At 35.9% G+C, this 22,914-nt stretch overlaps 1 protein-coding gene across 2 annotated transcripts in view; it reads left to right on the forward strand.

The window, feature by feature from the left end:
- Window positions 1-20,874, forward strand: part of USP25 (ubiquitin specific peptidase 25) — an 89,586-nt gene extending 68,712 nt beyond the window's left edge. Inside the window, exons 16-26 of one of the 2 annotated variants that reach the window (XM_030447678.1) lie at window positions 33-261; window positions 1,583-1,780; window positions 3,208-3,347; window positions 5,934-6,047; window positions 7,817-7,912; window positions 11,540-11,718; window positions 12,501-12,579; window positions 14,392-14,471; window positions 18,857-18,980; window positions 19,647-19,842; window positions 20,276-20,874. In XM_030447678.1, the coding sequence (XP_030303538.1) occupies window positions 33-261; window positions 1,583-1,780; window positions 3,208-3,347; window positions 5,934-6,047; window positions 7,817-7,912; window positions 11,540-11,718; window positions 12,501-12,579; window positions 14,392-14,471; window positions 18,857-18,980; window positions 19,647-19,842; window positions 20,276-20,448 (1,608 nt within the window). In that variant the 3' untranslated portion in view covers window positions 20,449-20,874. The remainder of the gene's footprint in view (window positions 1-32; window positions 262-1,582; window positions 1,781-3,207; window positions 3,348-5,933; window positions 6,048-7,816; window positions 7,913-11,539; window positions 11,719-12,500; window positions 12,580-14,391; window positions 14,472-18,856; window positions 18,981-19,646; window positions 19,843-20,275) is intronic. The other variant, XM_030447687.1, reaches the window with a different exon arrangement.
- Window positions 20,875-22,914: the final 2,040 nt, after the last annotated feature.

Consider the following 22,914-nt stretch of genomic DNA (forward strand, 5'->3'; position numbering starts at 1 on the left):
TCTTTTTTTTTTTTTCCCCTTCTCTTTTTAAGGTTCCTTATAGGTTGCATGCTGTGCTAGTTCATGAAGGTCAAGCTAATGCAGGACACTACTGGGCATATATTTATGATCACCACCAGAACAGATGGATGAAATACAATGATATCTCTGTGACAAAGTCAACTTGGGAAGAGTTGGAACGGGACTCCTTTGGTGGTTACAGGAATGCCAGTGCATACTGTTTAATGTACATCAATGATAAGGAACAGTACTTGATACAAGGTAATGTTATGGAAATATTTTTGCATTAAATAGAATAGTTGAATATATTAATAAAGCTTCTTTCAGATGGATTTCTGGATTTTAAAAATGTTTGTAATTATTACTGACAGTGCTATTTATGCTCATAAGTGTCAGATTGGTTTTGTGGGTAGAACAATTGCTCTTCACCTTCAGCACTGATAATAATAATAGTGTTTCAGCATTATTAAGAGAACAAAATAAACTTTGTTTACTGATTTACAAACATTTTAGCCAGGTGATCATATGTTCAGAATTTTGGAGATCTTACCTCACTGAAGATTAGAACAGAAATATGGAATACAAAAGTGACCCTCCTAACGTTGAAATCCTCATGCACTTTTTTCCCATAAGCTTCAGCACGCTGAACTTTATTGGCGTGTGGAAACTTGAAGCTTTCTGCATTATACTGAAATATGAAAAACTTAGCCCTACCAACCAGACATTAAACCAAAGTAATACATGGATTTTTTTTATTTTTTTTTTTTAATTTACGTCCTAGCATGTAACTATAAGGCTTTTATGGAAATGTTTGGAGGAAGGGTAGAGGTCCTTTAGCATGAGTTTTGTGTGACCTGAAAATGTTGTCTAGGGAGCTGACTGAAAATTACCAGAGATTCAATGACAGGTGGTGGAAAATTTCCATGCTCTTGTCTTTTCATAGGGCAGAAAGCTAGAGTATGGATTTGTGCAGTTTTTAAATGAGGACTGGTGTTAACCTTGACATTTCTAGATTGCCATATGTGTAGTGAACTTACAGACACAGGGTTTATGGGCCCTGTAAGAAGGCTGTGGCACTCTAATGTGAAGTCTGAGACTTGCCTTCTGGGAGACAATTACAGCTGATTGCTCTCCCAGGATCTGGGATCCTTTAGCAGAGACCATTCTTAAAGCAAAAAGCTTTATGTAGCTGGTGGTCTTATCAGCTGACTGTTCAAATGCCTGTAGGCCCATTGTCCTTCCTCTTTACGTGGCAGCAATGCAGTCAAGCTATGGTGGGATTTTATGGACCTTTTTCTCAGTGTTCACAATCATAGGGTGCTCAGGGCCCAAAAGGCTCATCTTTCATAATGGCAATCATCTGACAGTGTCCCAGAACATACAGTCCAGAGATCAAGAGGAGCAGTACCCATGCATCTCAGTAGCAGTGTCCAAAAGATAATTAAACCAGCTAAAAGTAATAGAGTTTAGGTTTTTTGGTGCTGTACTGTACACTTCCAGTAATACACTTGAGGAGATTTGTTGAACATACTTTCTTTTCCTCTTTTTCTTCTCCTGAAATCTGTAATTCACATAACCTCAGAGGAGTTCAACAAAGAAACAGGACAGATCCTTGTTGGAATGGACACACTGCCTTCTGATCTAAGGGATTATGTCAAGGAAGATAATAAACGTTTTGAAAAAGAACTTGAAGAATGGGATGCAGAACTTGCTCAGAAAGCACAGCAGGAGAAGTTGTTATCTCAGATACCCAGGGCACCAGCACCCTCACCTGCTCCAGGTTAGCTGCTTCTACCTGTTTGTAAAAGGAGTAGGAACCAAAAATCACTTGGTATATATTGTTTTGCAGTTTAGAAAGTTAATTAGTAATCTTAGATTATATACATATATATATATATATGCACACACACATACATATATATATATATAAAGTAGTAATCTTAGATTATACAATTTACTTGGCTAAGGTAACTGTCCCCAAGTCTATGGGTTGTTTTTTTTGCATTTTAGTTTATTTAAATTTGTTGGTTCTTTTACCTTTTCACTCTCTGTTGTACTTAGCTATTACTAAATCACTATTTTTCATTAAAACTGTGGCCTTTTAAGGTAAGTAATCATTAAAAAGATGTCACCAGTCTGTTTTGAGAATTATTAGACCAAAAATTATGTATATTCTTTTACTGAGAGATTGAGAAGAACACCTGTCTTAGAATTTATTTGGTGCAATGTACTGAATAGAATTAGTAATAATAGGGTTTACTTAAGAAATGGCTGTGTAAAAACCAGGGTGTTGAAATTGTGGAAAAGGCTCTGAACAACACCGGTGACACCAATTCTGTTAGAAACCTAGACCATTGGTAATCTGACTATACACTATACACTTTGACAAAGTGAAACCTCTCAGGTTTTAGGCTACAGCCACCTTTTTTCTCCATTGCAGAAGGCTATGTGTACATTAAGTGAAAGATAATATGAATGAAGCGAGACTGCTGTCCAGATGTTCTAATTGTATTTGAATCATTAGGACTGAGCATATATATCCTGTGACAATCTATCAATAAAAATTGAACCTAAGAAGTGCAGTGATTTAATAACATTTTTCTTCTGGAGAAACTCTGTGGAGAGTGACTTCATCTTCTGTATGGCTTGACTTCACAAAAACTTTGCAGCTGATTTTAGTTCTTTTTTAGTAGTGGATTGGTCTGCTAGATTTTCCTTTCTCGTGTAAGAATGTAAAATAACACTCTCGTGATAATCAATTTCATTGCCCTTAACCGGGGGACACGTCAGAAGTATATAATGTGTTGATTATTTTTCAAGTAAAAATATTCCTGGCACTCGGGTGGCTGTAGGTAATTCCATATACTGGATCTTTATTCCACAGAAGGGCCAACTAAAATCTCATCTGTGTTCTCAGTTACCACCTGTATGATTAATGAACACCCCTCACTAGAGCATTTATGGTTCTATGGACAGTACAGGTCTGTTGTTTCTAATACAAAAACATGGGTCTGTTTATATGAAAGTATTTTAAAATGACCTGAGACATAGTCTGATGTAAAGTTGTATTTGTGAGTGGTGTGACCCATCCTGTGTTTTCTGTGTGGGTTACCTTGTCTGTGAGACAATGATGTAAATAAAACTTACCAATTCCAAATTTATGCTTATGTTAACATATGAAATTGTTATCTTATTTCTGTCACAAAGTTCAAGCAGGAGAACCAGAGTATTTAGAGCAGCCATCAAGAACTGATATTTCAAAGCACTTAAAAGAAGATTCTGTACAAGCAATCAATAAAGCTTTAGCTGAACAAGAAGATAGAGGTCCAGAAGCTATAATGGATACGGTGAGTGTATTTTGAAGTTTGCAATACTTCTTTTGCAATTATTCTGCAAGTGCAAATTACATACTTTGAACGGAAAACTGATGTTTCTTTGGGGACTGTCCAACTCTAAACTCTGTGCAGAAAGTGTGTATTGCAGTAACGTGTGTAGTAGAAAAAAATACTAAGGTAGAAGTCATCCTATGTGATTAAAGTACTTCTCAAGAGTACAGTATATTGTTCAAATTATAATCATGTGTTTGTGCCCACCATCTTTTCAGATTTTTAGATGGTTCCATTTTTTTTTTGAGGAGTAAATACATATTGACATTCTGTGTAAAAAAACTTGAAAAATCCTGCTTTAAACATTCAGGTTTTTATCTGAGAAATGTAAGGAATACAGTTAATTTCTCTTCAGAGACCTATAGAAGCTGAAGTAATTTTCAGAAATAAGGGATTTTTCAACAGTATTATGTAGATTTAATGCAAATTCACAATTTGATGAAACCTTCTTTTTGTGATTGATCAACTGCACTACTAACTTAAAATGGTTAAAAGAACTAGTGTTGGATGATTCTATTTTCACTTAATAAAGCAAATACTAAGAAGAATTGGAAATTTAACTTCATCAGTTATTAATGAAACTAATGTTTAAGTTTTTTCTTTCAGCAAATATTTTTTTTTTTTGCTTCTCTATAAGTATATGAGTAAATGACCAATGTATTTACCACAAAAGCAAATGCTTTTAAAGCAATACATTTGTCTGCCTAGAACTGTATCTGTAAGGTCAAACATAAGAATTGCACAGTACAGCTTCCTTAGGCACCTCTAGTAATAACTTGAGATACAAACAATTTAGATGAGTGCAAAATTTGAAGCATGCTTTTTAAGTTTCGGTGTGAGTCTTCATTAAATGGTCTAGTCCCAGATACCTTTGGGGCCAACAAGGAAAGTCCTCTTAAAGCCTTATGAAGATGATGTGACAACTTGTTTATACGTGATGTGTTTTCCACCCCTGTCTCCTGTAGTGTCAGGAGAGCAGTGGAGCACACTTCAAAACTGAAATCAAAGCCAGCAGGGAAACTAATCTAATCCTGGATGTGAAGATGTCCTACTACTAATGCTTTAGGCTACTTCATATCTGACTTTTTGAATTCTCAGAACATAGAGCAGCTTAGGGGCAGTCTGTTTAATATGAGTTCTATGCAGCTGAAGGAGTACCTATGAAGATACCAAACCCATGATAAAATGTCTTGCATGATGTTGTCCTCTTTCTAGGGTCTGTGGGCATCTGTCCCAGTGGAATGTTGAACAGTCTTACAGACTAGATTCAATGGATTAAGCATTGTAGTTTGGGTGAACGACACTTGTCACAGTCATCATGAGGCTGTGATTGAGGAACCACATGGGGAACATTGTGATAGGCTTAATGAGGCAGATGCAGCTTGTCCTATTCCACTATTTTCACTGCATTATTTTGCAACAAGGTCACTGTCTACAAATAAAAATAAACCTTTAACCATTCAAACTCTTTTGTTTAGAAATAAATGTATTTCAGCTGTTAAAATCTGAAGCCAATGTCTAGCTAAGCTGAAGCTAATCTGTTTGTGTTTAAAAGTTGCTCTCTGTATACCCAAATATAACTTAGGCAGAATTGTGCTTCCTTCTCAGTGTAGCAGAATGATCATTTGTGTCCACTTTCTGCTGTTTGGTCCTTTTCTTTTTGCCCTCTAATTGCACAGCCTTCCTTTGTATTTATTCAATATTGGGTGTAAATAGATACTATGCATGTTTCTGGAATTCTTGTTAAAAATAAGACTATTGCAATAGTTGCAGAAGAAGTAACATGGCACTCTGTGATTGCTTAGATTTGAGTTAAGGTTTAAGTTCAGAGAGAGAATGTTAGAAATTAACTGTTTTACAATGGTAGACTGTAAGAGCTGAGATTTTTCTCTGTAGTTATTTAAAACTTACTTTAATGTAGCAAGAATTTCAGTGACTACATTAATCTTCCCCTGATTTTCTAATTACTCTTCTGAAAAAATAAACCTATTGAATGTTATGAAACTCTAATTATTCTTTAAAATATCTTGATTGCTAGAGACATTCTTGTATTTATTTTTTCCCCCCCAGAGCATTAGCCTTTGGCTTGTTACCATCCCTTAGTATGAATTAATCAGACATATTTACAGATATATTTATTAATCAGATATACTTCAGATATATTTAGTAATTTTTTTGTGAAATATATGAAAAAAAAAAGTTGGTTCACAGTCACAACTTTTATTAACTGCCTTAAATTTGTAATGGATGTTAGAGTTGCAATATTGGCATGCTAACCTATACAAGTGTGATAAGTGACAAAAGAGCAATTTAAATATTTTTAATAATTATAGCTTAATTTTAAAATGTACAGCTTAAAAATTAAGACACTAAGTAATTGGAGGATATAAGTGATATTTATATTTTTTTCAGAAGTTTAGCAGTGGACATCATTTTATTTGATCAGCCTGTTAGTTTGCATTTCTCCGTTCATTTTATCTGTTTTCTGATTTTATTTATATTCTTTCCCCCCCCCACACACGTACTGATAATCGTTTTCTTCTGCAGAGCTCTGATAATGCCCCAGCTCAACAAGCTCCTAACCAGCGAGTTGTAGAGGTGGCGATTCCTGATGTAGGGACTTTTGTGATTGAGTCAGAGGAGGGGGGTTATGACGATGAGGTACAGCCGACTGCAGTTGTGTGCACCGCTTCTTCTCGGTGCTTTCCTCTGCTGCCTGATGAGAATTTTTGGCATGTTTGCACATTGTGACACCTAATGGATTTCTGCAAAACTAAATGCTGAGCGATTCGTGACCTTAACAATGTTTGAATTTGTGATGGAATATGGGAGGAGAGCACTGCCTGCTCTAACTGGGCACGCTTTGCATGGTACCGTTGACGCTGGAGGTGTATGTGTCCTTTTAGCTGTGGAAGTTGAATGTTTGTGTTAGGCCAGATAGCCACTGAAGTGCTGGTGATAGACTGTGGGCTACTACACTATTTAAAAATTGACAAGATAGTGATGTTCTTAATGTTTGTGTTTTCTTGTCAGTCCAGTAATGCTAATGTTCAAATCCAGTCCCATATTTCCCAAAGTAAAGATTTCCAGACATTGGGGATTAAGTTATCTATGGAAGTAACCTGAAGGTGTTAAAGCTAGATGAGCTGACTCTTCTTGATATTAAGAAAAAGCAAAAATTGCATTTATTTCCCCAGTTCAGACCTAGGGTAGTGCGTGTACCAGGTGCTCCTTGAGAAAAAGCTGTGAAGTCTGTGTTATCCTGGCATTATTTTCTGTTGCCCTTTTTTAGCAGCAGAAACCAATGCTGCCAGGTCATCAAACTGCCCTGCCTTGTATGCTGCTTTCTCTGTGTTGTTTTTGGTTGGGTATAGGATTGATGCAGCCCATATTCTTAGGTATCTGAGCATATGTTCTTCGTGGGCTGTGGGGGCAAGTGGATACTTCATTTTGCCTGGCAATTGTGACCAGTTATAACTGATAGGGAATAAAATTAATTGCCATTGCCAAGGAAGTTTGGCTTTCACAGATGTGTAGTGTCCACCTCCAAAGACATGAGGATTTACTCTTGCTTAATGACCTGCTATTCTGTGTTTTTTTTCCTTTTTTTAAATTGTCCTTATCCCATTTTCTCTGTAGAGGATGATAACTTTCTTCCTTGTTACCCTGTTCCTTTTGTAAGTGAATTCACATCTTATGAAATGTTGTTCTTATGTGTGGGAAATTCTTCCAGAGTAGGGGTCTTCATCTTTTGCTGCTGTGACAGCTGTTGTCCCAGCTAAACCTTGGGCAGGGAGAGAAGGGAGTGTTTCTCTTTGCTCACAGATAACAAAGGGGAAAGCCCTTTCTGAGTAATATCCACGTATCACATTGTTTGTACATACCTGATGTGAATAGCTGTGAAATGTGTGTCTTATGTTTGGCTTTGTGTTTGTTACATGTTTTGGGTTTCATTTTTAAGAATTTGTCTACAAATGCTTCAGGGACCAACTGCATTTGCAGCTATGGGTCCTTGTCTTTAGATGTTGAAATTTCAATTACATAGAAAAGTGGGATTGGATGGGTTTTCTACTAAAAACTCTTTTACCCTTTGGCCAAGGGTAGCATTCATTCAGTGAGCAGTTTCTGATGGGTACTAATACTGGACGATGCATGTTCTCCTGGGAATTTTTGACCATAACTTTTAAATTGTATCTGACACAATTCTTCAGATTTTTTAAGCATCCTTTAGTCATATGTTGTTAGAGTTATATATACACATGCCCTGACTGATTTGCAGAATATGTACACCAGATCTGTATTGAAATGTGCCATTTCAGTGTATGCATGCACTAAGTTGCTTTTATCTTGCATGAGACTAAAAGCATTTTGAATTTGGTCATTAAAATATTAATCATGCAAAACTTTTTACCTTAAATCCCTTGTGGCAGGTCATGCTGACCCCGAACATGCAAGGTATTATCATGGCTATAGGTAAAGCCAGGAATGTTTATGACAGGTGTGGGCCAGAAGCAGGGTTCTTTAAGGTACAATGAACATTTTCAACTTTTTATCTTCTGACTTTTATTGTTAGATATGCCTTCTCCCTCCCCCCTTTGATGCAATGCACATTAAGACTGTACTAGCGTTTGTACGTACTCTTCTATGATACCAGTCTTCCATTTAGATAATTCTTCCTTGAAAAACAGGGAGCTAATTCCCTTTTGCTTCAGCAGTGCACTGCCTTGATATTGGTAGCTTATAATCTTCCTGCATTTTAGTGTTCTAATAATAGTAGCAAGTAACATGAAACCTAGATGTGTCATCAGTAGGGATATGTATATATTTTTTCCCCTGTTAGTAACAAAACTCATGCCTTCACTAGACTTTTTGGGATGTGATTTTTTTCACCCAGGGGCATAATTTCGTAGTAATTTGTTGTCTGTTTCAGAGACGTTCTTGCTTCATACCTCATAAAATTTTTATAGTAAATCTAAATAACTTTCTTTTGTGTAACTGCATGGATGTCAGTACTATTTATTTATGCAGTGTTTATGACTGGGAATCAAACACTAGGCTTTTTCTAGTTGTTACTCTTCGCAATGGTGCCAGATTTAAAATGTGTTAGTCTTAAATACACTTTGGAGCATTTTTAGCTCATGATCTTTTCAATTTTCAGAGTATTAGAAAAGGATTTACTTTGACATGATGTAAAATCCTCTCAAATGTGATCTGGGAAGAAGAAATGAATGTCTTGCTTGTTGTTGATTAGTAACTTGTTTTCTTTTTAATTGTTACAGTGTAGTTGCACTAGAAGAAATTGTAAAAAAACAAAAACAAGAAACAAATAAAAAAATCCAAAACACACACAAAACCAAAAACAAACAAACAAAACCCAAAAAAACACAAAAAACAAACAAAAAAAGAAAACCAAACCAAAACCACCCTAAAAAACCAAAATGCAAACAAAAAAATCCACCACAAACAACAAAATGACACAAAGCCTTGGAAAATTGGAAAGGAAATATAAATCTGGGGTTTGTTTGTTTGTTTCTTTGTCTGTTTTTTGTGTGGGTTTTTGTAATGGAGACTTGGAGAAGTGTTATGACCATAACACTTGTTTGTGGGGCTGTCTGTTAACTGTGCCTGCCCTCATGGAACAGAGGGACACCTGCCATAGCCTCTGGTCAGATAGGTTTTACTTGAGATTCAGTGCTGGTTTTCAAATTTATGACTTAATAAAAAGATGTCACTTTTATTTTGTACGTTAAAAAAAATCCTCATTTGAGCACATCAGATTTTTTACCAGAGAGTTAATGATTCTAAATAGGTGTTTTGACTCTAAAAAGTGTCTAAAAGTTTTGACTCTAAAACTATACTTAGTGCTTCATAGTTTTCAAAACAGTGCTCAGTTGAAATGTTTTTCAGTCTTCAATTTGGAATCACAGAATGGTAGGGCCAGGTAAGGACCTCTGAAGATCATCTAGTCCAGCCTCCCTGCTAGAGTACATCTGACAGAAACACCTCCAGACAGATTTTGAATGTCTCCAGAGACTCAACAACCTATCTGGACAGCCTCTTCCAGTGCTCTGTTACTGTCCCTCACAGTAAAAAAGTTTTTCCTTATGCTTGAACATTTTTACTTCAGGAGGAACAGAACTTGTCTTTGAGTGAAAAATGTCCTGACATTGAATTGTTGGAGAGTAAAAAAATTTCCATACTGATTTTCTGCTGATTCATGTTTGCAATAGTTTAGAAGAGATGGAACTTGGTTCATTTTTGAGGAATGCATTAGTATGAATGTATGCAGATGAAGTAGTCATACTTAGTAGCAAAATTTGTATTTTGAAATGTACCAGATGAAATATCATTAGTCCATAAACTCACTGTACAAACTTAAATTATTTTTTTTAATAGTGTTACATTCTGGGCTTCTTTGTGGTTTTTTATAAAATTAATGTTGTCAGAAAATTGTGGGGTTTTAGGTGGGTAACTTGCTGCCAGGGTTTTACTCCCCCTTTAGATCTCAGGCTGGAGATGGGACTAACGTGAAGTATTTAACATACTTCTTGACTCTTCCAGTCATTTTTCTTTAAACTTTATAGACAGCTCCTTGTAGAATATTTGTGTTAAGATCTTTTATATAACCTTCTCAGTGGGGAAATGAAAGCACGTAATATGTTTTCCTGCCACCCTTTTTTCCTGTATTCTGTGCAAAGAAGTGTTATTTTTCACTGTACATAGGATATCTGAATATGTAGCATATTATATTGTTTACATATGTATGTAAGAATAGAGGTTTTATGTTGCATTTTTTTCTACTTCTTAGTAATTCTCTGAAAAATTGAATGTCTAATAGCAATTGCTTTTTGTTTCTGGTCTGCCCCAGTCAACAAGATTTATTTACATAGTTATCTTTGCTCGTTTTCTAATGGTAGAACTTCTTGTGATGTTAGATAATAGAAATTCTGCTACAGGTTCTGCTGTTTATAATGGGTTCTCCCAAACTTCCTTTTAAACTAGAATCCATATGATTAGTATTTTAAAATACTGATGCATTCTTTTAATTTTTAAAGTTCTACACACTCTCTGTCTTTAAGCCTGTATGTATCTAACCCACATTTTTAGTCTTGAAACAAAATGTTTATTAGTACTGGATGAGAATCCAAATTTCTGAGAGTTAAACATCAAGAAATTACCTGCTACTGTCACATACTTCAGCAAAAAGGAACTTGAAATATTGAACAGGGTAGTCTTCTGCATGCTTTGAAGCCTGATTTTTTGCATATATTGTGTTGAAACTTTGCTAATATGTGAGGTTAAGTCATTTGTTTCAAGTCACAATTAGTGTTAGCAAACAACCTGGTCACCTCCCTATATTGAGAGATAAATTATATACATATTAACATTTGTCTCCATTTTTCTAATTGTTTTTCTTCATGTTACTCTTGTTCATGTTGTGTAGTTTGAGTAAAATCTAATGAACATAACAGATGATGTTCATTAAAATCTAATGTGCTGGCAGAGCTGGAAAAGTAAATGCTTCTGCTGACCTCTGAAGTCTGTCTAAAATATTTAGTGAGGACTCTGTCCTACCCCATAGCAGACTAATACCATACCTGTTGAAGTATTGTTTTCTTTAGAAATATTAAAATTTTATTTTTATTGAAAAGCATTTCCTCTTCTCATGTAGAATTTCCAAAATCGTATGAGTTTATTAAACTTTCTGTAGAATTTGTTATATTCATGTATTTATATTTTAACCATGTATTAAAGGTACCTTTTTAACATTGTTTAAAAAATTCCTTTAAGTCTCCAAAATCCTATGCTGCTTTTGAACTGTAAAAGGTTCAAGAGGCCTCTCTTGGATAAACCTTATACCAAGGAGATGTAGCACAGAATTTGGAATACTTCTGAAGTTTCTGCAGGCTTAGTTGGGGAGAGACAGGAGCAACTTTACTATTTTTGTCAGTTTATGTTTGGTGTGTTTTGGAGTTTTTTGTGTCTTTTTTTTTTTTTTTTAAACATTTCAAACTTTTCAGAAGGCATGGATTGTTAAAGACATATTTGGTAGGCAAAAGGCCATGGGATGTGAATTATCCTGTTAGTGTCTGTGATGCTTAAGAGTTAAGAGCCAAAAAGAATAATGTGTATTTTTTTTTTTAATTATTTAGGCAATTAAATTGGAGTACACACGCTTGCTAAAGTTAGCCCAGGAAGATCCACCACCCGAATGTGATTACCGCTTGCGTCATGCAATTGTTTACTTCATCCAAAACCAGGCACCAAAGAAGATAATTGAAAGAACATTACTGGAACAGTTTGGAGATCACAACCTTAGCTTTGATGAAAGGTAAGTAGTAACATCTGAAGGTCTTGCTTCCCATGTTTGTGGGCATTCTGTGATGTCTAGAGACACCCTTTCATATTCAGATAGCACATATAATAGAAGACCAGTGTGTTTGATTGCCTTTACCTTCTAGGTAATAGCTTGCAAGTATATTTTGTAAAAAATACCGTCTTCTATAAAAAGAGTAAACATGAAGTTGGGTTTTTATCATCGTGGAGTACAGAGAGATACTTGCTGTTACTCATAATTTTGCTCATAGATTCGTCTACCTCATTTCATACTAGTGTGTAAGGCTGTGTAGCTTGCTTTCTCTACTGCCCTCTAAGTCAGCAGTGACAGCAAAGCCCTGCAGAAGCTATATGGGTAGTTTACTTGAATGCAAGACAATGTCTCTTTTCCACTCAACATTCCACAGTTACTTACTTAAATCATTAATTAAAGAGTAGAGAACATTAGTCGTACTTCTCCGTAGTGAATACTCTTCTAACAGTACTTTTGCAAAGTAAATGTTGAGGTGTTTCAAGCTGTCTGAACTTTAACTTAAAAAGAGAAGCTGAGGAAAATGTGGCAATTTAGGAAAAATTGCCATTTCATGGATGTGTAAAATATACTCTCTCCTGCTGATTTTACAGTGTATAATGAAAAGCACATTTTCTACAGTGTTTTAATAGTGTTTTGCTTAAGACTGTAGCTTATACTCTTTGGGGCTGATGTCTGTGTTGATAATGTCATGTCCTTTGTGAATTTGCATTAATTTTCTGTGATTTCACATTGCTTTTTGTAAGGTGCCGTAACATAATGAAGGTTGCTCAAGCTAAACTTGAAATGATAAAACCAGATGAAGTAAATATGGAGGAATATGAGGTCAGTATTTTTTAGCTTTAAGTTAAACTGTAATGTAAAATAATTATCTGTAAGCTGAATTTCATCTTCAGAAACTTCTCCCTTGTCTTACTCTAAGAAGTTAGAAATAGTTATTGAAAAAACATTTATTTGTAGGAATGCTGCTCTGACTAGGTGCTCTAAAGCTGTGTTTTCCACACCTGTAATTCCAGTGTCTTAAGCCATAAATAAATATCAAATTTGAGTCTGTCCTAACTTCTTTACGTGTCTCAACATCACTAACAGTATTTCATAATTTAGCACCATATGAGCCAACTGACTTTCTCTAGTCAGAAGCAGCTAATAGTGAAGGAATGAGAGTGGTCTAAGCCAAACCTTACACAGCTTGAGAACTGGGTCACATGCACAGTCACATTTGCACTTTTCCTCCATTTGTCTTGCAGCCATCCCCATTTTCTTATGACCACCAGATTATTTTGTTTGCTGAGACCTTATATAAGCAGTTTATGCATTTATTTTTTTCCTCCTACACTATTTAGAAGAAGTTGGAAACAAGACCTAAGTCTCAAACATTAAATAGTTATGACTAATATTTTCCAAAAATAATTCACCTCGTATTTAAAGCTAAATCTGTAGCTGGTTTTACAACATCAATTTCAGCTCTGTAATACTGTTCCTTTAGGCCTCTTAACAGAATATTTATGTCCTAGGCAGATTCTAGTGCACCATTTAAACTTTGGTGTTATGGTCATCTTTCCAAACAGCTTGTTGAGGAGAATTATGGAAGTAATCTTCCCCTCAACACACCAAATGAAAAATATTTCCTTGTCATTTCTCACCACCACATTTGGGACCTGCAGTAGATGCCTGCTAGATGAGTGTGCTGTCCCTGCCCTGTGAGTGGAAACAAGTCTCACAGTGGGATTTTTCTGTGCTTTTTTACACTGTCCAAGGCTCAGTATCTTGCCATTTTCTGAATGGCATTGCACAGGTAAAGTGAACAATTCTGGACTTAGCTTTAGTGATAGTGTGGAGAGTCTTCTATTTCCCTGCAAAAAACATGACACTTTTTTAGCTCCTGAGGCAAATCATTGGTAATTTCTCCAAAGATTTTGTCAGTATATGTCCTGTATTGTGAGACGACATTTCATGAATCCTTCTTCATGCTCTTTGTGTTGAATCTGTAAGTGGCTATGTATTATGGTATGCCATCCTCTATTTTAGCTTTAATAAGTGATTAAATGTTGTCTACTAACCAACTGCAGTTAAAGTGCCTTTTTCACTTACAGCATTTACCTGTAAACTCTAAAAATGTAAATGGTGATACAGTAAGATAAATGTTTTGATCTAGTATAAATATCTCCATGATCTGAATTTAAATTTGTTCTTTTTGTGACTTACCACAAAATGTTTTCTATTTCATTCTTACATTAAAGTTAAGCCTTTATGAAAAAGCATTCCAACAGTTTCTGAGGAAATTGAGCATAATACGAGGAAGAAAAAAGGTTATTAGCTTCTCAATACTTTTTGATAAGAAAAAGGGGATCTCATGTAATTCTGACTGTGGTTCCCTAAAGTTGCTTTATGTGCCTTTCAAATGGTAATACATTCTGTAAAAATGATCTCATTTAGAAATATTTTGTGTATTTAAGAATTTTATTTTTATTGGGGGGGTGGGAATGTATGCAGGTAGACTTTTTCCACATACAAGCCTACTAGGAGTTTTTAGCATTTACTGTAAGTTTTTTGTACAAAGTGTAAAAAAAAATTAAAAAAATACTTGCTTTTCGTGTTTTTGGTTGAAATCATATATACTCCTTTTTTTATATGCAGAGATGGCATCAAGACTATAGAAATTTCAGGGAAACAACCATGTTTCTTATGGTAGGATTGGAGTTTTTCCAAAAAAAGAGGTAAGTGTTGGTATAGAACTCAAATGCAGTAGAGCAATTTAAAGGCAAAATGTAATATTGATGATAACTAAATCTATATTTAAGATTGTTTAATGTGTTCTTCCTTTTCTTTTATAAAGAATTTATTTAGTCCATTGATACTTGCAGTCTAGCATCTAACTCAGTTTCCCAGTTTGCATGTCTTAATCTTTATTTCTTCTTTTCTTATCAAACCATTTACACTTTTCAGAAGCAACCTCCACATATGCATGTATTCCTTCTTCTCTCCTAATCTAAGTGCTGTCAGTATCCCACAGACATTAAAATCTTCCCTCTCTGGCACCACATGTGCACATAGTTACCTGCTTTGATCAGCAGTCAGAAGTAGTTAGTCCCTATCTTACCTGTCTTTTTATTAGGTCTTTCCACAGAAGAAGTTTTGCCTTTTGCATTTGTCAGAGCCAAAATTCCACTTGTGATGGGGCTTTAAGGGTCAGGAAAAAGAATATGTTTGAGGACTGTCATGTGTAATTGTCATAATTGTAGCTGATTCTTCTTAGCTCCATGAGGCAGTGGTGATTCCATTCCCTTCTCTTATCGATGGCAATACAAAACCTGTGACATTTATGTGCTTAATGCACTATAGCTAAAACTTAGAACTCTGACCTACTGTGCTGATAAGTGCCTCAAAGAATTCTGCAGAAGAGTCTTCAGAACAGCATTGTTCAAAGCTCCTCTTTAGAGGTGCCTCTCTAAAGGCACCTATGGCAGTTACCTGCATTCCAGCTTCAGCTTCCCAAAGGACTTTGTACGGATATTACTGAGAATCAGACCTTGTACACTCTAGAGAGCAGTGCTTACCATCCTTATGGTGAAAATGAGACTAAGTTGATGAACTCCTCCTAAGTTCTCTTATTAACACTGTGATCATAAAAATGTAACTTTAAAGATATTTCTGAAAACACAGACTTTATTAATGGAAATATGACCTTCATCAGCAGGACTGTTGTGAGGCTTTTTTCCCAAACATCTGTCTCCTTCAGTCAGCCAACTTTTTTGTAGCTTAATAACAGTATTTGATACCTATCAGTGCTCCATCTTTAGATGAAGCCAAAAATTAACATTTAACCACATAGTCTCTGATTTCCTTAAGTAATTATATTCTGTTGAACAAATACAAAAACAACATTAGAGAAGTAGTTTGTATCTTTTTCTTCTCTGTGTAGCTTACTTTTATAGGTCTTGGTGCTGGAGTGAAAACTGATACTGAAAATGGCTTACTCTGAGCACTGGGAAGTTATGACTACTTTCAGTGTTCACTCGTGATCCCTTATGCTGGGTGACAACTCCCACTTTTCACTGCAGATGGAAAAGTAGAATCTTACAGGCATATCTTGTCTGACTGTACTATGAAGTTGGACCCTGCCATGGGGGAGATGAATGCAGACAGCTGACCTTGGTAGGAGTTCTACCTGCAGCTCACTCTTGTGGTAGTAACTGAGAAGTGAACAAACTCTAGACCTTAGCAGTTGCTTTTTAAGTTTCTTCTAAAGCAAATACATTTTTTTCAATTTTTTCTGAAATGCCTTTTAGAGCCAGTCTGACTTTCCTGCATCTTTTCCAAAGCCTATGCCCAGAAAACATGAGAATTCTGTGATCAGCTTCAACTGATTTTAGACTAAAGCTTCAGAGGCTGGAACTTACTTAAGTGTGAAAAGGCAGGATCTTCTTGTGAATTTATACTGTAGTCATATTTCTGAAGTTATATAAGGACTGTGAGCTTGTATGTACATAATGATGATTTAGAATAGCTTACCTTGCTGTTAGATGGTTGTTCCAGGGAAAGGTCGCACAAGTGGGGGGGGGAGGAGCAGGGAGAGAAGTACTGGGAATGAGGCAGCTACCAGCAGCAAGTTTTTAATTTGGATCAGTTGAATTGTTCACAGTTTTAATTTCCATTTGCAGTTTCACAATTAACTGCACTTAGAACAGAAAGGGAGAAAAAGCCTCACTCCTCTGGCTTTATATCTTGCAATTCAAGTTCCTTGCCATTATCTTCTCTTTCCTCCTGCATTAGGATTTCTGCTCTCTGATCAGCTGTTGATCAGTGGTGTGAAGAGTTTTCATGGGCAGGAGAACTGCAACTTGGGGAGAGAATAGTAGGCCTTTTAATGAAAGTATAGCTCTGCATTTTGAGGACAAAGTTGGAGAACAGTGTCTGAACTTATAATGTAATATGTTAATATATATTTAATAGTAATTTGAGCAACAAATATTTAGAATTGCAAGGGGCTATGAGCAGATTGCATGGTGGAAGAAATAACTTCACAGATTCTGGAGTTATGGTGTTTGGCTTGATCTATTCATCAAATTACAGTGTTCTGTAGGTGGGATTGTTGATCTGCTCAAGGATAGGAACAATCTGCAAAGGGACCTGGACAAGCTGGACCAGTGAGCCAAGGCCACTAAAATGGGGTTTAACAATGCCAAGTGCTGAGACTTGCATTTTGGTTACAACAACCCCAGGCTTGGGGAGGAGTGGCTGGAAAGCTGCCTGGCAGAAAAAGACCTGGGGGTGCTGGGTGACAGCCAGATGACTATGAGCCAGCAGTGTGTCCAGGGTGGCCAACAGCATCCTGGCTTGTGACCAGCAGGAGCAGGGAAGTAATTGTGCCCCTGCATTTGGCACTGGTGTAGCCACACCTTGAGTACTGTGTTCAGTTCTGGACCCCTCACTACAAAAAAGGCATTGAGGTGCTGGAGTGAGTTCAGAGCAGGGCAGCCAAGCTGGTGAAGGGTCTGTAGAACAAGACCTGTGAGGAGAGGCTGAGGGAATTGGGAATGTTTAATTTGGATAAGAGGAGGCTGAGAGGAGACCTTATTGTTCTCTATAACTACCTGAAAGGAGGTTGTAGGAAGGTGGGTGCTGTCCCCTTCTCTCAAATAATGATACAACTAGAGGACATGGCCTGAAGCTGTACCAGAGGAGGTTTAGACTAGATAGGAGGAAGAATTTCTTTACCAAGAGAGTAGTCAGGCGTTTGAACTGACTGCCCAAGGAGGTGGTAGAATCACCATTGCTGGAAGTATTTAAAGACCTTGTGGATGAGGAACTTTGGGGAATGCTATAAGTGGGCATGGTGGTACAGATATTGATAAATGTATTTTACTTATGGGAGAGGGGGGGGGATGTTGACAATTGGACACGATGATCTTAGAGGTCTTTTCCAACTGAGACACTTCTCTGAACTTGCTCTTCTGAACAGGGATATTAGAAAGTAAAGCTTTAGAAACCATTGCTACTTAAAATAGCCTTTTCCCCTCTTTTTAAGTTGTCTCATTGGGAGGCATTGCTGTAAGTCTTGAGCTTGTCTCCTTTGGAAAATTCTGACGTATTTTTCATGCATGCCCTGCATGCACTCATTTTCAGCCCTTTTTTTTTGTAGTATGGTGGTTTGGCTTTAATAGTTTAAGCCTTAACCATGACCTCCTTTTCTCACTAGAAGGGAGTCAGTGCACAACATACTGTTCCTCTAACCACTCAATTAGACAATTTCTCTTCCTTTATTTCTTTTTATTTATTTTCATTTTAACAAAAATGTGATTAACTGCTGTTTTAGGGTAGCTGCCTGAACTGCTTTCAGTATCTGTCTGCCAACTGGGTTTCTCTAAGTCAGAGAATTAAAATTTAAGGTGTTTGCTGGAAATGGTATGTGACAGTATAAGAGGAGATTGTTAATCTGCATGAAGGGATCTCTTTTCATTAATTGTTAAATTCTTGGGTACTCTGTAACTCATCCTTTACCAATTAGACTTGTGTTTATCTTCTGCATTTAAATTAAAGACAGAAATCTCACCAGTCTAGGCTAAAAGAGTCACAGTTTGTTCTTGTGTGGTTTTGTTGTTATTGTTGGGGTTGTGGAGTTTTTTTTTTGGGGGGGGGGTGTTTTGGTTGTGTGTTAATTTGTTTTGTTTAGGTTTGGTTTTTGTTTTTTTTAAAACTAAGATGACATCTTCAAGTCTTGATAAGCTGATCTAAAAATCAAAAGACCAACCCTAATGTGACATAAAAGCACACAGGAAAAATTATTGGTTTTGTATATACTCAAGGCTAAGCCAAAGCTATTTTTTAAGTGAGTGAAATGATACTCATTTATTTCAATGAGCTTTGGATCAGACTTCACGTGCAAGTGATCTAACCCAATAATAAGTTGTTCTAAACCAATTATTATTTGTGCATAAAAGATGAGGTTGCGTGGTAGAAAAAACATAATTAAGAGATTGGTGGAAAGGGGTGAACTTAGAGTGAAGAAGCAACTTTGCCTGTCTTCTGAAGAACACAGTAGTTAGCCTGAAACAGCTGCTACCTGCATGTTGCATCTAATGTTTTTGTTTCTTTGCTTCAGCTATATGGAAGCCTTGCTCTACCTTATCTATGCTTACCAGAATAACAAAGAACTCTTGTCCAAAGGCCCATACAGAGGGCATGATGAAGAGCTGATATCTCACTACAGACGAGAATGTTTGCTTGTAAGTGAAGGGTGAAATATTTTTCAAAACATTAGACTTGCTGCATAGCCTTAAGAAAATTAACTCATAGGAAAGTTTTGCCATCATGTAAAACAAACCAACAAATAAACAAATCCAAGAAAAACTCCTTCATTAATACTTAGACTTGTGTAAGGAAAAAAAAGCAGAAGTAAGAAGGAAAATATAATTCCTGTTTTTTATTTTTTTAAATTATCAGTCATGTTTATGATTGTAAATAGTGTACTCACTGCCATCGTGTTTGAATAGGTGGGAGTAAGAGGTTATCAGTGTTGGTGAGCAGACTCCTGTGTTACCACAGGTTGATGGGAGGCAAATACTGGAAAAGGCATCAGGGTTTTTTTCCTTGACTATGCCACTTCGGGCAATAGTGAGAAAAATAAGTGGATATTATTCTTAAAAATAGCAGCTGCAATGGTTGAATTTACAGGTATCAAATGCGGTGGCTTGAAGAAGTACACAAGACCAAGTGGTTTTATAGAATATATGCATCATTGCTCTAAATGTTAAAATGCAGCTGAGGTTAATACAAATTACCAGGTAGCTTTGTAGGAAAATCATACTTTAAAACAACTAGAAACTGATGTGTGGTAGAATGTGAAATGCTGTGTACTTAAAGGCTTTCTTTTCTTATGGTGGCTTATGAAGAAACTAAATGAACATGCTGCAGCACTGTTTGAATCAGGAGATGATCAGGAAGTAAATAATGGTCTGATCATTATGAACGAGCTTATAGTCCCGTGTTTGCCATTACTACTGGTGGATGAAATGGAAGAAAAAGATATTGTTGCTGTGGAAGATATGAGAAACCGGTGGTGTTCTTACCTTGGGCAAGAAATGGAACGTAAGTCTTTTATTCATTAAGGTAAAAGGTCCTTGTGCACCTCTTTTATAAATATGATGGTTTCCATGTCTTGAATTGAACCTCTATTTGTGTATTTTGAGCTTACCTGTCTTTTCAGTAAACCTGTACACATTTATTTAAATGTTTTTTTCCCCTACGTTGCACTGGGGTGTTTAGCCTTAAAGGAAACATACTTTTTGAATGCAAAAGCATTTGTGCTGTTCTGCACATCTGAAGAGGTGTTTGTATTGATTTCTTACTAGGGAATGATATGTTCTAGTTATTTCTGGGAGACCTGAAAGATTATTCCAAGTGAAACTCCTCTTCTGCTCACCTCCCAGTAGAAAAAGGGTCACCTTCCTCTTTTGAGTGGAAGGAGAATTCCCCATGCAGATGTACGTTCTTACGTTTGTTTTCCTTGTTGTATTTGCAGCTAACTTGCAAGAAAAGCTGACGGATTTCCTGCCAAAACTTCTAGATTGTTCTACAGAGATTAAAGGTTTCAATGACCCGCCAAAGTTACCCTCCTACTCCACACATGAACTCTGTGAGAGATACGCCCGAATCATGTTGTCACTCAGTCGAACTCCAGCCGATGGGAGATAAATTCTGCAACCTTCCTAAGCACATTGTATAAACTTTTTTAGTTCTTAAACCTTGCCTTCCTGTCACAGGGTTTGCTTGTTGCTGCTATAGTTTTTAACTTTTTTTATTTTAATAACTGCAAAAGAGAAATGACTGTCCAAACTTTAGCCAGACTGCAAACAAATTAAAGCTGAGAATCGCATGGCGCTGAGTCGTTTCAACCAGAATTGATGCAACATGCAAGTCTGATCATTATGGCAAAACTGCTTTTTTGCCACTTATCTGTTACAGTATTACTTTGCTTTTATCTTAAGATCCTTTACTTTATCAACAGCTGTCTGGATCATTTTGTGACTGCAAACTACTCTAAGTGTCCAGTGCTGTGTAAATACATGGTACTTGGTAGCTTGTAAATGAAATGAAAGAATAAAGTTTTATTTATGGCTACTTCTGTGTTTGCAAGCAGATACCTTGTATATTAGTGTAAAATACGGGTATTTTTAGAAGAGAGATGATATACTGATGGGGTACTCAATTTTATAGACAAGGTTCTTCAGGATTTATGGCCGGTTTAGTTACAGGTAGTCAGAGATTACTGTATGTGAATATATTGAAAAAACTGTCACAGTATTATACACTGCTTTTTTTGTATATCCTTGTATGATACTGCACCTGAACACTTTTATGTGTGGCCATGCCAAGTCTTTTCTGATAGTAGGGACTGGCTTCTGAAGTAAAAAAATAATGGCACCTTCTTTCTATTCTTAGTAAAGAGTTAGAAAAAAATTAAAAGTATTTTTAGTAGTATATTATACCCACTGAGGAAAATTTCTAGAAGTTTATTTAATTAGAGGAAATACAGGTTTCTAAAATGTGGAATTTGTGAATCTTAAGAATTAACCTGTTTTTAAAATTGGTATAGATGACTAGAAATAAAACCTTACATTAATTCATTACTTGAAATGGGTTGCTATTATTGCAACAAAATATCTCAAAAATCTTTTGTGTCCTAATGAAATTTCGATTGGAATTGAAAGAGAAGATATCTAGGGTTTGTTTTGTAGAACTGAAATACTGTCTGGTTTTAATGAAGAAACGTAATTATTTTGTGGAAAAATAAATTTAATGCATCCTTAGGTAATGCTGTTACCTGACACTATTTTGATTCCTACTCTTTATAGAGAACTTGTTGTGTTAGAACAGTAAAATATGTGAATATTTGCTTGTATGTTTTTATTGGAGCGACACTCAGCTTTTTGATAGACTTTCAGGTGGTGTGAATTCAAGTATCAGCTAATAAAAGAACACAGAGGGGAGGGGAGGGAAGGAATGATTAATTTTAGACCACCTAGAAATGTGGTCATAAAAAAAGTAGGCATAAATGCAAGCATCTCATGCAAGAAGAGGCAGAATTTAATCTTGGTACCTATCAGCATTGAAGGTTGTTCACACTGTTGAGAGATACTGGGTCACCATATGGAGAAAATAGAGTGTGCCCCTTAATTAAAAATCTTAGTATAGGGATCTTTTCCACTTCTGTTTTCACTATTGAAATGTCTTTTGAAGTGTCCTTTGTCTAACTATTTATTTATTTTTTTAAAAAAGAATATTGAATTCTTACAAGTGCAATACCACCTGGGAGCCTTTTTTTAGGTGTGGAATTATTGATGTGTGAAATACTGCCTTTTAAGGGGAAAAAAATATATTATGAAAAGGGTGATGATGAATTTTAGAATATTTCATATTCAACATCTGTTTCACTTAGATTTGAGACTCAAGAGTATGCTTACTTACAACTGTGTATTTTTAAAGAAGCTTTTTAACAGATTTTACTTCTCATTTGCCTTTTTCAATAGTGCAATAGTGGTGAAAACAACTAAAAGTAAAAGAGCAATTATATTTCTTTGGTAACAGGTTTTGAATTCAAATGTTTTAAAATGCACAACCCTGTAGGAGCCAGTTTCCCTCATCATCTGTTTAATATTCCATGTCAAACACAGGGGAAAAGGCACTCTTTCTAAGGTAAAAGCACAAGAAAATATTTCACTTGGGAAGATTGTCAAAGATATTTAAATTAAAATGAAGCAGGAAGGACTAGATTACCTGTTCTTTTAGTTTCCTTTGTTTTCCAGTTTCTTAGATTCTGAAAATAATCCATTCTCGATCATAGTACTGAACATATTTTCATTTGCAATTAGTTGAATTTTTAGATTGACTTGAATTTGGGTTGGTCTGTGCATTAGAGCAGAATTAAATATATGTGTTTTACTGTTTTAATATTTTGTATGAATTTAAGCCTGTAGCTAAATAGTGACTGTACTGTTTTTGGTTTTTTTTTTAAACCTTGCTTTTCACTGCAGTAGGATAGCTGCTCTCTGGGATTCACAGTGCCTAGCACAAAACCTGTAAAAAAGTAACTGTGTAAGTAAAGTAATACAGTTCATTTGGCTACCTAATAATAATCTTCAACTGAATTACATAAGAAGA

This window comes from Calypte anna, chromosome 1 (assembly GCF_003957555.1).
Source record: "Calypte anna isolate BGI_N300 chromosome 1, bCalAnn1_v1.p, whole genome shotgun sequence".
NCBI classification, from domain to species: Eukaryota; Metazoa; Chordata; class Aves; order Apodiformes; family Trochilidae; genus Calypte; species Calypte anna.